Below are 15,202 nucleotides of genomic sequence, written 5' to 3' on the forward strand. Positions count from 1 at the left end.
TGTAGAAAAGAAAAACATATTTCCATTTTAAATTGAAGTGAACATAGTTTTATTTTTTAAAATACAAAACCCAAGTCCAGTTGATCGGTACTCGCTACAAATTCTGTCCCTGTGTATTAAAATAAAAAATGGAAAGATTTGATTGAGAGGACATTTTGTGTACTGTGTACCGTGTGCATAGGTGGGAATTAGGTTGTCATGGAGGAATGATAAGGCGCTGTCCCACACTCTCCAACCCTAACTTTTTTCCTTTTTCTATTTATAACACAAACCCAACTCTCTTCAAATAGCCAGAGACAGAAATATTCCACCTAAGCTAAAATACCTATAATTAATTTCTCTTTTCAAAAAATTCATGTTAGCAATTGCTTCTGCAATCATCCTTTTTTTCTCTCGAACTATTTTAGTTTTTATACTTTAAATTTAAATCTATTTTGTGCTTTTTTTTTTTCATACAATTTTTGGGTTCAAAAAATTAAAAGAAAAATTAGGATATTAATGCGTCATTGATGAGATTATAGCAACAATAATAATAGTAATTTAGGATAGTATTGCGTCACTGCTGAGAGAACGGTTGACGACTTGAAAAGAATTCAAACAAAAAAAGACGGCACTGTAGATGTCCACACCACAACCACTTGGCAGCTGGCTGATACTGACACTCACAATTCAATGTCCTTTCAAAATCTGCATGTCCCTTTCTGCGTCAAAATTCAAAATTTTACAAATTCAATTTTGTTCACACCTCTTTTTACTATTTTTCAAAATGTTTAATCTGAGTTTTTTATTTCTTTTATGCATCAACCAAATAACACAAACCCCACAGTCAGAAGAAAAAAGAACAGAGACATCAACTTAGGATAATTCATTTGAAATAAAACCAAAATCCTATATTAAATAGTTTTTGTTGGTGTATAAACAGTGTTAGAATTTTATACATCAACAACATTTATTATTAAATGTCTTTTATGTTTCTTAATTCTTCGGGCCTTAATTAATTCGTCGGNTTTTTTTTTTTTTTTTTTTTTTTTTTTTTTTTTTTTTTTTTTCATTTTTTTATTGTGTGATTGAGAGTGACCCGGGACGATCGTCGGCTAAACATCCATCCATCATTACTTTGTGCAAAAAGACAAAAAATATATGACCACGTGCCAAAGCGCAGCCATGCCCACTACCAAACATTAAAATAAAATTACCAAACATTTTGTTTTATAAACGTTTCCAAAAACATATTTTTTCCAAATTGTTTTATGATTATTGCAGGATAAACGGGGGAACGAAAGAATACAACCCTTCAACAATAAAAACTATTTTTCTATTTTCAACTTTTAAAGAATAATATTAATTTACCATCCCAGATAATTTTATCAAATAAATAATTACTAATTACTTAATGACTAAATAATTAACATATATTCTAATTACTTGATTAAATTGTTTAAAACTTGATTTGGTAGGCTAACGATCCACCTTTTTCACGGACTTGGGCCATGGACCCTAACTCATTGACAGAGAAATAAATAAAAAGGACAAATACAAAAGGAAATCTAGGCCCAAGGCCCAAGTGTAATTGGACACTTATGGTTGACAACCCACATCGACCTAAAAGAAAATTGAAGTAATAAGACGGTTGATAGTTTATAGTTTGTTCTTTTAAGTCTTATAAAATGAATTTCATTCAATGTCTTGTTCTATCCTAGGAGTTCATTCCCTAAGAGTTGGTTATTTCTAGCCTACACCTTAGGTTAGTTCGTTCAACCTAAGCTCAACTTAGGAAAATTTAGGGAAATCTAATTCAAGATGTCGTTATACTAGTCTCTTTCATTATTATCATAATTCAAGACCTGCATCATAGGTCATCGAAGTGCAACCTCAGTATCAATTTCATAGAATTCATGCATTTTAAGACTCGACAAACTCTCAATCGAGTTAGGTTGACGATTAAGTGGTAGGTGACAGACCTCTAATCATCCCCTGTGTGACAGCTAAAATCACAAACATATACAATAGAGACATAACATAATAATATAAACATGGATCAAGAGTCATGGTTTAAGTTTCACTTGAATCCGAGCTCAAATCATGTATTTCTAAAAAAAAGTAAATAAAAAAATAAATGGTAACATTTAGCCTACTCTTAATCTGGGTAATTTTTTCTATAACATCCTATTGATAATACTAAAAGCATGTTTTTAGTACCATTTAAATTAGAGTTCCATAGATTATTTATTAAGAAATATGTACAGTAACATTTAATATTTTTTATTTATACTATACATTTTGCTCACGTTTAGGTCTTTACAAAATTATAAATTTCACCAAACTCCACAAATATGCTCTACATTAATTAGAGAATNAGGACTCAGGAAAGCTTTAAAAGGTCAAAAGGCTTATACTTACGTTCAGCTGACATCATCATCCTGTCACTGATGACCTGATCTAATGACGTCACTTCTGACTTTTTCCCAGAAAATTCCTTCTCTCCTTGCTTATTTTCGCCTCTCGTAGCTCTCATTCTAAGACTCAAATGAATTTTCTTTCTTGAACAAAGTTGTAGTACTCTTCAAGCTGAACCCATAGACACCATGATCGCGATTTTTCATGAAAAAACGAGTAAGTTATTAGCGTTTGAATTTCTGAGTTTGTTTGTTTTTTTTTTTTTCTGCAGAACTTACTACACATTTTTCCCTGTGCTCGGTTCTTCCGCCACTCATATCTCATGTTGTAGGCACTGATTGAGATTTCTCCATTCACAAATCTTGTAGATCTCTTCCACTAGAATCTAATGGGACCAAAACCGCAGCGTTTGGTTAAGGTTTGATGAAAATATGAAAGGTCAAAGTTGTCAGGAAAATCCATCACTCTAACATGAACTTTCAACAAAATCTCCCTCATCCGCACCATGTTTGTGACCATTTTCTTCCTTCACGAACTCAGCAACACCTTGAGGATGTTTACCTTCAGTGATAAGTCTAAACGGCGAGTGAATCACCGTGAATCTGTGCTGGGAGCATCGCCGGCAAAGTGGAAGAACCTTTTTTTTTTAGTTAAGTGCTGATTAATATAGTAATTAAATGTACTCCACTAAGTTGATTAATATGGTAATTATTTACTTAAATAACAAACTATAAAAATGTANAAAAAAAAAAAAAAAAAAAAAAAAAAAAAAAAAAAAAAAAAAAAAATAATCAATTCTTATTAAAGTTGACTAAGACCCTCATAGAACATATACAGTCCTTGAGACAAAATTGAAGCTCTAACGACTTCCTTGGAAGACAGGGAAGAGACAAGTACAGAGCATCAGTCAATGCATCCAATGTGCCGATTAGAGAGAAACAAGAACATTGCTTAATCTTTCACTTTGACAATGTTATTGAAATTGCTGAATAAACAATGGGTCCACGACACGATGAACAACTAACTAGCAGTGAAGTGACTNCCAGCGATGCCGGCAACTGAGGAGGGAGGGCGTTTGGTACCAGTAATAATATTATAATAATAATAATAATAATATAATAACTACTACTTCTAATGTAGTAGTTTGTAGATCTCAAAATGTAAGAAGGGTGGAGATGATGAAAGGTAAAGGGGTGTCCCATCTATTTTACCTTCAAAATCTTTCTTATGTCTTTAAGATGTGGTTTNCAAGAGAAGATACGATAATAAAAGATGTGGTTTTTAAAGACATAAGAAAGATTTTGAAGGTAAAATAGATGGGACACCCCTTTACCTTTCATCATCTCCACCCTTCTTACATTTTGAGATCTACAAACTACTACATTAGAAGTAGTAGTTATTATATTATTATTATTATTATTATAATATTATTACTGGTACCAAACGCCCTCCCTCCTCAGTTGCCGGCATCGCTGGTCGTAGCCAATGCCTCCTCCATCTCAGCCGTCTTCATCAGTTTCGCCTCCGGTTCATTGCCGCACTCCTCCACTTTCTCCTCCTCTTCTCTTTTGGTCTTATTCTTATCATTATTCTTCTCTTTCTTCCCTCTTTTCAGCCAAACCCCAAACAGTTTCAGATCACCTGCGTTCTCTTCCTCCATCTTCTCCCCGTCCACGTTCAGATCTGCAACCTTCTTCTTGTTCTTGTTCTTGTTGCTCTCCAGTTTCTTGATGATGTTGTCGATCTGTTCCTGCGCCACCTTCAAATCGTCAGTCATAAAAGCCACGAGGTGGTTGCACTTCTCTTTCGCTGTCGCTAATTCAAGCTTCAGCATCTCGTTCTCCTTCCTTAATTTGTTGTTCTCATCGGTCATATCCGCGAGTTGCGCCATGGTTTCCAGGTCCACAATACCTGGATTCTTCGAATCCGGTGAGGAACTCGAAGTGGATCCGATTTCCTCCCCGGAGTAGTAGGACGGGGAAGAGTTACCTCCCTCGCTGGATTTGGATCGATGGCATCTGTGCGACGACTTCCGGCGACGGATTTTGGAGAGGAGTTCGTTCTGACCGCGACGGAAGTTGTTGTTGGTGAATTCCCATTTGTCAGGCACGATTTTCCGAAAACCCTAATCAGAAAACAAAAAAAAAAAAAAAGAATTTTTTGTATAAAATGTGTTTTAATTAATATCCACGTGAAAAGACATTTACAACCCTGGACTCCTCCAGGTATGTTGTTATTGTGAAATGTTTTGTATATAGAGAAATAGAGAGTGAGGGGTTACGTAAGTATTAAGCTGACGGACAAAGCTAGAGAAATTGTTGTGCTTGAAATAATTGGGCAGCAAATCTGAAGCGAACTCGGAAGTCTTCCATACGATGAAAGTTGATCCAGTTTCATTCCAGGAAACGATGTCGTCGGTGGCAGGATCGTCGACGAGCTGGTAGGCCTTCACCAGGAAGGGCGCGGGGTGGGACATGTGTGCCATGGATGAAGCTGTATGTATTAGATGATTAGATTGTAAGAAGAGAAGAGCGGTGATGAATTCCCAAGCTTGGAACCTCAACTCCTTTATAAAGAAGAAGAAGAAGAAGAAGAAGAAGAAGAAGAAGAAGAAGAAGAAGAAGAAGAAGGGTAGAAACAGCCGGTTGTTGCTTTGAGTGCTTAATAATTACACCTCCCCAAATAACAACCCAAGCTTGGAACCTTGTTCGAACCTTCTAATCCGTTTCCTTCTTTTCTGTCTTTTTTTTTTTTTAATTTTATAATTTTCATTTTGGAGGGGAGGCGTGTTATGTGTTATGCTATGAGTTTTTTCACCCCTCGGGAATTTAAATGTGAACGGGTTGCCTTTTATATATTTATTTGTATTTATCTATTTCTTTTTTGCAAAACAAAAGGGAATGAATGAGGAGGCCTTAGCCGTCAAAACAGACGAACGTTACATGTTTGTTTATTTATTTTTTTCTCCTTCTGGGGTTTGTTGAGAAGATGGGGTTGAGGGGGGCAAACACGTAATTTGCATAGAACAAGAGTGTAAAGGGGTTTAGGGGAAATCACAAGGTTGAGAGGGGTATTGCATTGCTTAATCCGTGTGGGGGTGAAAAAAGGCATGGGAAGGCTCCTCATTTTGTTGTTTTGTTCTTAAAAAAAAAGGAGGAGAAAGAAGGCTTGAAATGGAAAGCGGTTGAGATAAAGATTAGAGTGTATAAAAAGGATGGGAAATGGTGCGTAGTAAGTAGACGTTTAATCTGTGTTGTCCATACAGTTTACAAGCATGCCGAAGGGGGTGAGGGTGTGGAGGTTTTCCCTCCTATTCCCTCCTTTTCCCCTCCTTTTCCCCTCCTTTTTCCCTCCTTTTCCCCTTAACCCATTCAAATATGGCGCTGTTTTTCCCTATTTTTGGCTTCACATCTGTCAAACAGGCTGCTCCGTAACCGTATAACCACATAATTTGGTGTCCTTTCTGTCACCCTAAATTGTAATCCCATATTTCCCATCCCCCTCCTCTTTGTCATTTCCTTCACACAAAATATGGAAACCCTCCCCCTTTTTTTATATTATTTACTGATTATTCACTCTTATCAACTCACATATTCATCCCTATGATAACAATATACTTTAATTACTCTCTCTAATACAGTTAGATATTCATCCCTATAATAACACTATACTTTAATTAACTTAACAATATGTAACCTTTCAATTATGGGACTTCAAATCTTTATAATCTCATTTTCTTCTGCTTAAAATGGATAATTAACTCCTTTGATATCAATAAATTACACCCCCATTCAAACCTATCTTACCCTCTCATCCTAATAACTAAATAAATAATTCCCACCATACTTCTTATCATACTACTATATTCATGCTTACACTAATCCATAATTCTTATTATCAATTCACTCAAACATCTTTATCCAACATATTTGGCTTGTTCAAATTTATTGACATAACGCACATTCACCCGTTATAAATGAAGAAAATGTTTGGAATCTAGGCGAATAACCGAATCTACCATTATTGAGCGAATCTAAGTTTGAGGTGCCGTTACATAATTAAAGATAGCAAATCTTTTCGGGAACGACAAAAAAGATGTCAATGACGTAAGCAGAAATTGGAATTACCCTCCTTTCCTTTTTCGGCAATGGATGGAGTGTTGATTAGAATGACGTAACTTAGTAACGTATGTTTTGATTACGGGATATGTGATTTCGTACAGTACGGTACATTTAATTACGAGATACATAACTTTGTAAGGTAGTAGGTTTCACATGCAACTAACGCTCTCTTTCGTTGATTTTTCTGGGAAACAAAATCATTACATACGTTACGTATATTTCTTTATCAACTTTTTGTAGTACGACATACTACGTGCGATCAAACCATAAATTTGGAGATAATAATTCAGAGTTACTTTTTAAAATTAATTATTTAAAGGAGTAAATATTAGACAATGATATAATCATTTAAATAGAGAGATGGAATGAATTGAATACAAGTCGGAAGATTTAGTTGAAGACGATTACAGGCATTACACCTTATAGTTCAATTCTTGACTGTAATTGAGCTTTCCATATTATTCAACTTTTCCCTATAATTGGGCTTTCGATATAATTCAATTCTTCCCTATAATTGGGCTTTCCATATAATTCAATTCGTCCTTGTAATTGGGCTTTCCATCTAACTGGGCTTCCCTTATAATTCAATTCTTTCCTATAATTGGGCTTTCCATCTAACTGGGCTTCCCTTATAATTCAACTCTTTCCTATAATTGGGCTTTCCATCTAACTGGGCTTTCCATCAAGGCCCCATTAATTAATAGTCTGCCACCCCTTCTCCAACCTTATAAGCCAACTTTTTATTGGGTCAATCACAAATTTGAAATCTTAAAAAAAGAAAAATCTATTAAATATAAATTTGAATTTTATGTCTTATGAGATTCTAAAATTTGAATTTATTTTATAAATGATATTAGTGAATATAAAATGTTTTTAAGAGAAGGAAGAGACCCAAAACTAAAATTTGAAGAACAAAATTGTAAATAATTGAGATTACATAGATTAAATCATTTGAAAATGAGAGTGTATTTTTTAAACCAAATGGTGGGTGATTTTAAGGTATTAAAAAGTCATTGGCTTCCATAACATGCAAACACGAGCATTACTTTAAGAATAAAGCATCTATTTGTTTTCTTAACGACCAAAAGTTGAATGTTCCATTTCCACATCATTTCTTTTCATAACCCACTAAAACTAATCCACCATGAGTATGGCTGTAACACTAAAAAAATATTAATTCATAAAAATCAACTAAACAATTTTAGACTTAGCCTTCAATTCCTAGAGATCATATGAAGACACAAACATCAGAAACACATCTCATCAAACATGATTTCGGAAATTGATAGAGATTATATGAAGAAGGAAGCGTGGAAGATACAATCAGCTTCCTCCCAATTCTTCCAATTTAATAAATCTGACATTGGAGTGCCTTTCACAACAGAATTTCGGAACACATAGAATTCAAGAAACGAACAACTTGGGTAATTCAGGATTCAATCTAAATGTGTATGTATTGATTAGAATTTATAGTCAAGTCAAAAACGGAAGTTTGACGGGAAAAATAAAAAACATAATGCAAAGTTGGTGATGAAATTGATTAGGAAGAATTAATACTGCCGTACTGAACAAGCAACAACCTGCGCCCATTGTTTCAGCCTTGCTTTCACCGTCTGCGGATTCTCCCCTGAAAACCCAGTTCCAAATTTCCAAGCATCCAATCAGAACAAGAAAAACCAAGATCAAAACAATAAGATTCATATAATTTTCTCTATTCAATTTCATTAGAGGTTGTTAAAGAACAGGGGGAGTAACATACCGTGGCTGATTATGGCGGCGGGGCTGCTCTGGGCGGATGGAGAAACAGAGCCGGACCCAGGGGAAGAACAGAGAGACGCCGACGAATTGGAGAGAGAGTGATTGTAGTGCTTATTGACGGCCTGGTAAAAGCTCAACGCCGGCAAAGTTTCACAAAGTCGAGGGTCCACCTCTGGAGAGTTGAATCCGAAACCCAACTCCACGCAGGCTTTGAGTTCTTCGAGGTCGTCGTCGGTCACGCTCTTGCTCCGCCGCATCTTGCTCTGGGTTTTGCGACGGAGCCAGGCATCCTCACGGTCGGCGTCAGGCGACCATGACAGCTGCTTGTAGAGTGGAAAAGGCCGAGCGATTGGCGGCTTACGTTGGTCGGCAGATCCCGACATGAAAGCACCGCCGGGGGTCCGGAGACCTCGCCGGAGTTGGATGATAGATGTAATTATGAGGGGATTGTTAAGAGAGTGGATAAAAGAAGGAATAAAGGGAGGGTCGGCTAGGGGGGTAGTGGCGGTGGGCCAGAGGGGAAAGACTTGCAACTTTAATATGGCTGGTCCTCGTCAAGCTGACCTGTCGCCGTGCTTCTATCTTTTTCCCCAAGTTTGGTTCGTCATGTTAGAATTCCCTTTGTTTGCCGCCGAAGAGTGTGTGAATTTGAACTTTGATAAACTTCACCGCAAATCACCTGCGAAATCTCTGCAGAATCAACAGCAAAACGATTAGAGGAATTTGGCAATAATTATTGCTGCTAACACGCTTACCATTTTTGTTTTGGTGCGTGGGGTTTATTTATTACCCCCTTCAAATACAAATTTGAAATCTAAATTTGGAAAGTTTAGCATTTCATCAACTTTTCAAATTTGTCAAAATTAACAATTTACCATATATTATGATTGAATTCCATGTTTATATTTTTTTAGTTTTCGGGGTGTTTGTATTAGAGAAGTAATAAAGTTCATGTGGTATATTAGTTCGATGTGTACGATTAAGATGCGTAAGGTTGGCCACCAAACAGTAGGAAAATATAGGGAAACTTCCGCACACTGCCAAGTTTATAATTACTTTCTAACACAATTAAATTAATAGCACAAGTTTTGTTGCGGTCAATGGGAAAAGAAATTGAATATCAGGCCAATCAGGAAGACGGGTTACTTTCAAAAAGAAGAAGAAAAAAAAAAAAGATTTTTCTTTTTTGGTGAGTAAATCTGAATGGGTGGCAAAAGCTGCTTTCAATCGAATTCAAAAAATTTGTTGAGCCGCCTTGATTGACGGCAGTTTAATAAAGCAGGCCATTTCAGTCGATTCATATTTCAAATCGGTCAACCTGTTCTTCCTCATCCATAGATACATAATTCCTTTCTATGGCCAAAAGTATTATTGGCAGACTGATGCGATTTTGAAGACATTTCATCCGACTCCACGGGACATTATCTAACAAGAAAAACCTGAGTAAATAAATTGAGAAAAACATTTCACATCATCTCCAGAAAACCAAAAGTTCCAAAAATGCAATTCACGGTATGCATCGAAAAATTGCAGCATTTACACATCATATCATTTCACTAAGATGAATGTGAAGCCGAAAGCTTAAGACATTCACTCTGGCATTTCCTAAGACAAATGTCATTCCAGTTTGGCACTTGATGTTGATTCACACAAACAGTGCGAGCACAGGCATCCGTGCAGGCATCAAGCTCGGATACTCCACACACAGTCACGCAAGTGTCGGGAATTGGGTCTTTTGAGAAAGAGCCTACCTTTTTCAACATTCGCTTTGATGTGCACACCCTCTCACAGACAAAAATGTCATCTGGATTCTTCTCCCTTCCCCTGGCGGTCTTTATTTTTTGTTCCTCGGAATGCCTTCTTCTCATTATGTATGCTTGCCCTGCAACTACTGCTGGAATAGCTGCCCCCAAGAGCGACCACCATACTTCCACCATCAGCTCTCTTCTCCCTTGATGCTGCACGAACAGAAAAGTGAAAGGGGAACAGAGTATGAATAGAATGACTTTGTTTAGAAGTCTCTTTTCTATAAGAATTAGTCTGTGAATTAATTAAAAAAGTTGAACCTCTAAAGAGAAATTTGGCATAAATAAAACAAACAAAGCTTATGAAGAGAACTTGTAACATCCCAAGTCCACCGCTAACATATATTATTCTCTTTAAGTTTTTCCTTCAAGGGGTTCCCCTCAAAGTTTTAAAACGCGTCTACTGTTCACACCCTTATAAGGAATATTTTGTTTCCCTCTCCAACCGACGTGGAATCTCACAAAACTACTTCCATCAACTCAACTTTTTGGAAAACACCTAGAATATTTCCATCTACTATTTCCATCTATTGAATACTTTGATATTAAGGAAGCACCTTAGACTCCTTGGCAATCGAGGGATTGAAGCAATTTAAACTTCTGGACAATTTTATAATAATCTCTCTCAAGTTGGTTCGAGTTAAGCTTTTATTTATCTGCATCCTGAGTTTTAGGGGCTTCAACTGATGATGGATGAGGGTGAAAGGCAATAACAAAAAAGCTCAACAACCTGATCAATCAAGCCCTTAATTNGATTTTTTTTTTTTTTTTTTTTTTTTTTGGACATATTGAGTCGATATTATTGACCTACAGGAACATATCCCTGATGTTGTGCTTCTCTAGTCCTTGAGAATGGGATGCAAAATATAGCAGGTCGATTCCTTGATATTCAATTTCACCGAGTAACCCATTATGAATTCTCATGAACTATTTATAAGCCACAGATAAAATATATCACTTCAGTTTCATACGTATCAAATAATCTCAAGGACTGGTTAAACTACAAAGAACAAACAAAATCTATGCCCATTTTCACTCATGCATCACAGAAACTCCTGCTCTTATATAAAACTTCACAGATTCTGAACATAGTAATGAAGGATTAGAAGGTGGGAGGGGCTCAAAAGATATAACCCAATCTTATTATCATTTCGATGGACAAAAAGCATTTACTCACTCGGGAATCCCAGTCTGACTCAGATTGTACTGAAAGTCATGGTCAATTAACTTACCCTTGTTGAGCAAAATGCCAAAACAAAAAATGCTTCCATACCCAATTGTTGTAGTGGAATATGTCACAATCAAAATGCTCTGATACCACTTGTTGTGCGCCGTAATGCCACAACCTTCAAAAGCTCTGATACCACTTGTTGTGCTCAAATGGCACAACCAAAGAGCTCTGATACCCAATTGTTGTAGCCCAAATGCGGAAGCAAAATTGATCGCACTCACACACCCACAAGCAGAAATTAAACCAAAAAACACAAAGATTTACGTGGTTTAGAGAGAAGAAATTCTCCTACATCTATGGGTGGATAGTCAGTTATTATAACTAAAGTGTTTACCAGTGTATCTCTCACACTACAAAGTTTCTCTTACAAAGGTTCCTCCCAATCGCCTCTAGACAAATACAAAATAACAATGACTTCACATGACTCCACATGATTCCACACCTCAAAACAATGCTAGACAAGTCTTTATATAGACATAGCAATACTAATTCTCATACATAAACCAAATAAATGAGAATATTAGTCAAAATGGTTATGAATTAAATTAGAGTTTATAACCAAAATAAATAAGAATATTAATAAAAATGGTTATAATCTAAATGAGATTTATAACCAAAATAAACAAGAATATTAATAAAAATGGTTGTAATCTAAATGAGATAACCAAAATAAATGAGAATCATGAGACAATTTACAACAATCTCCACCTTGTCAGAAAATTCCCAAGCAGATAACCGATTCCCACTATCGTGTTTCTATTGAGTAGTATATGCTACTTCTTTTAGTCCCTCTAATTATTGTCGAAGCTCCACGAACTACTTTCAAATTTCCTTCTTCCAAAGTGATATGAGAACCATTCGCATCCAAAGCACCAAGGGAATCAAATTAAGAAATCTTAGTTACGGACATACCTCACATCATACAAAGATTTCTTCCATCTACATATCAAATGTTGTTGTCCAACTACTTGAAAACCAACCGGCTATGTCATATATATTTCTAATTCCAAATCTCCATACAAAAAACCCAAATGGAGGGAGATTATCACAAATCTTCTCACAAATCTTAGAAATATGATTTCTAAGAACAAATATCACCAACAGCCCATACAAAGATTTCTAATCGGTAACTACTTGAAAATCAAATGGCTGTCATATATATTTCTTCTTCAAAATCTCCAAACAAGAAAACAGTTTTTTCATACCAAATTGTACAGGCTCAAAATTATATTGAACAACCAAAGCCAACAAAATCCGAATGGATGGAAATTATCACAAATCTTGGAAATATGATTTCCAAGAACAAATAAACAAGCTTGGGATGAGAAACTTATCTTCGATAATTGATGGTGAATGTGAGTACGTCTAGTGGTCGATGAGGTTAAATCTTTCACAATACCCCAAATACCACAACTTGGCGCTATGATACCACTTGTTGTGCAAAATAAATAACCAAAATAACCAACAAAGATTGTGTATATAGTCCTAACAAAGATTTCTTAAATCTTTCCCTTGGTGTTTTGGATGGGAATGGTTCTCGTATCACTTTGGAATCACGATAATAGAGATCGGTTATCTGCTTGGAAAACTTCTGACAAAGTGGAGATTGTTGTAAATTGTCATGGAGATGAATTGTCATAATTCTCATTTATTTTGATTATTTCATCTCATTTAGTTTATAATCATTTTGATTAATATTCTTATTTATTTTGGTTATTAACTCACATATAGTTCATAACTTTTTTTATTAATATTCTCACTTATTTGGTTCATGTATGAGAATTAGTATTGTTATGCTTATATAAAGGCTTGTCTAGCATTGTTTTGTGGTGTGGAGTCATGTGAAGTCATTGTTATTTTGTATGTTCCTAGAGGCAATTGGGAGGAACTTTGTAAGAGAGACGTAGCGTGAGAGATACACTTGTAAACACTTTGGTTATAGTGATTGGCTACCACCCGTGGATGTAGGAGAATTTCTTCTCTCCGAAGCACATAAATCTTTGTCTCTTTGTTTAAATTTTGTTTGTGGGTGTGTGAGTGCGATCGATATTGCTTCTTCTTTTGCTACAACAATTGGGCATTAGAGCATTTTGGTAGTGGGATTCCGCAACAACAATTGGGTATCATAGCATTTGTGGTTGGGGCATTCCGCTACAACTATTGGGTATCACAGCATTTTCAGTTGTGACATTCCACTACAACAATTAGGTATCAAAACATTTTATTTGTGGCATTCCGCTACAATAAGTGGTATTAGCGGTATCAGACCATTGAGGGTTGTGGCATTACCACGCACAACAACTTTCTTCTCTTCTTTATGTATATAGTCTCTTTAATTTGTGTTTTGCTAGTGTCAATATAAGCTTGAGTCTAGGGGAAAGTGACGTTCTCTGATTTAAACCCAAATAAAAATCAGGCAATTGTCTCTGGTTGTTCTTAATTCGATGAATTCGATCCAACATTCGAATTGAAGAAAGGAATAGGAAACAAAGTAACAGCAATAAAAAGATGAATCTTCTAAAGGAAAAGAAGAAAGAAATGGGAAACGACCTAATGGCAACGAAAAATCCAGTTTAAATCAAACGAAAGTGAAGAAGATGAATCAAGGCAGCCAACAATAATCAGCTCAAAATGATAGCAACAATAGCAAACCCAGTTCAAAATAACAGGTTCAACAAATGTGAGATGAGAGATTATTAGTTTAAACAAACGTAAGTGAGGATTAATAGATTATTACCTACCAAAAAAACGAGCAGGGAGACCCAGAAAATGCTGGGAATCGACGGAGACAGGGAAATTTCAAATAAGGAGGAAGAGCGTAATGAGTAGATGGCGACGGTAGCCGAGTAGTCGAGGGCAACGGCGGCTTAGTGTGAGTGAGACAAGAAATGCGAGAGGCAGAGGGAGGGAACGATGCTCAGAGTGGCAGTCCGATCCTAAATTGAAGAAACCCTAAAAACCGCCTTTTGGGCCGGTTTGATTCGGGTTAGGAGATAACCAATTTCTGGCACAGATTTTGGACAACTTCCTCTCTGAATTTTTATTTTTCCTTCCACAATGTTTAAATTGTAATATTTCTTAATGTGTGATTGATAGCTTATTTAAGATTTAAAATTGTAATTAGGTTCATATTTATTTATTGTTAATTTAACTTAACTACTAACATTATCGGCCCAAAATAAAACATAAAAATCAAAATCCATTAGTTCGTTCGTGGGGTTCTAATAAAACAGCATTATCCGTTGTAACATCAAATTAAAAAACATAAAGAACGGAGAGACTTGAGTGCCCAAACTGCCATTACAACAAAGTCAAAGACATCGTTCTCATTAAACAAACCTTCTTTAGGCCCACAAATAATAACTATGGATAAGAACACATTGTAATTTCATTTGATGCACGTGTTTGATAAAGTGTTGATTCCCTATATTACACTTCTCTATCATGCACGCCCTTTCTTTGATTCAATGTAATTAGACTCAAAATTGTTGAATTTACCTTTTGGATATGATTGATATGCACCAAAATGCTGTTTATTTATCTGTTACAACACATGATATATTATTATTGCTTCTGCAGCAAAGTCAAATGATGGTGCCAATACACAAGCTTTAATTCAATTTCCAGTGGTTTGAATTTCTACTAGATTCTCACAACTATTTCAAAACAAATTTCTTTAAGAAAGAAAAAAAGAAAAAGATTCTGTGTAGGTTAAATTGAAATATGGATCAGATTATTTCTGCAAGATACATGACTTGAGTGGCCAACATAGAATCAGCTTTTTGAGAGCTTTTATCCCAACTTTTCTCTCTCTGGCTCTCTCTGGCTCTCCCTGGCTCTCTCTCCCCCAGATAGTTTCAAAATTTAACTCAATTTGCAAGTAAGAAAAT

The 15,202-nt window shown here is 35.8% G+C and overlaps 3 protein-coding genes across 6 annotated transcripts; all 3 read right to left on the minus strand.

The window, feature by feature from the left end:
- Positions 1 to 3,655: 3,655 nt before the first annotated feature.
- LOC111782144 (heat shock factor protein HSF24-like) lies at positions 3,656 to 4,966 on the minus strand. The gene is made up of 2 exons (XM_023662946.1): positions 4,679 to 4,966; positions 3,656 to 4,522 (listed from the first exon to the last, which is right to left on the minus strand). The coding sequence occupies exons 1-2, from the start codon at positions 4,880 to 4,882 to the stop codon at positions 3,854 to 3,856; spliced, it is 873 nt and encodes a 290-aa protein (XP_023518714.1). The 5' UTR covers positions 4,883 to 4,966; the 3' UTR covers positions 3,656 to 3,853.
- Positions 4,967 to 7,815: 2,849 nt separating this feature from the next.
- LOC111782145 lies at positions 7,816 to 9,036 on the minus strand. The gene is made up of 2 exons (XM_023662947.1): positions 8,278 to 9,036; positions 7,816 to 8,145 (listed from the first exon to the last, which is right to left on the minus strand). The coding sequence occupies exons 1-2, from the start codon at positions 8,657 to 8,659 to the stop codon at positions 8,069 to 8,071; spliced, it is 459 nt and encodes a 152-aa protein (XP_023518715.1). The 5' UTR covers positions 8,660 to 9,036; the 3' UTR covers positions 7,816 to 8,068.
- Positions 9,037 to 9,702: 666 nt separating this feature from the next.
- Positions 9,703 to 14,323, minus strand: LOC111782146 (uncharacterized protein At5g64816-like). Of its 4 annotated transcripts, none has more exons than XM_023662949.1 (2): positions 14,050 to 14,323; positions 9,703 to 10,234 (listed from the first exon to the last, which is right to left on the minus strand). In XM_023662949.1, exon 2 carries the CDS (start codon positions 10,211 to 10,213, stop codon positions 9,833 to 9,835), a length of 381 nt encoding a protein of 126 aa, XP_023518717.1. In that variant the 5' UTR covers positions 10,214 to 10,234; positions 14,050 to 14,323; the 3' UTR covers positions 9,703 to 9,832. The 4 variants fall into 4 exon arrangements, with proteins under 4 accessions (XP_023518717.1, XP_023518716.1, XP_023518718.1 ...); XM_023662948.1 differs by having other exon boundaries at positions 14,054 to 14,319; XM_023662950.1 differs by lacking the exon at positions 14,050 to 14,323 and adding an exon at positions 10,872 to 11,780 and having other exon boundaries at positions 9,703 to 10,264.
- Positions 14,324 to 15,202: the final 879 nt, after the last annotated feature.

This window comes from Cucurbita pepo, chromosome LG19 (genome assembly GCF_002806865.2).
Source record: "Cucurbita pepo subsp. pepo cultivar mu-cu-16 chromosome LG19, ASM280686v2, whole genome shotgun sequence".
Lineage (NCBI taxonomy): Eukaryota > Viridiplantae > Streptophyta > Magnoliopsida > Cucurbitales > Cucurbitaceae > Cucurbita > Cucurbita pepo.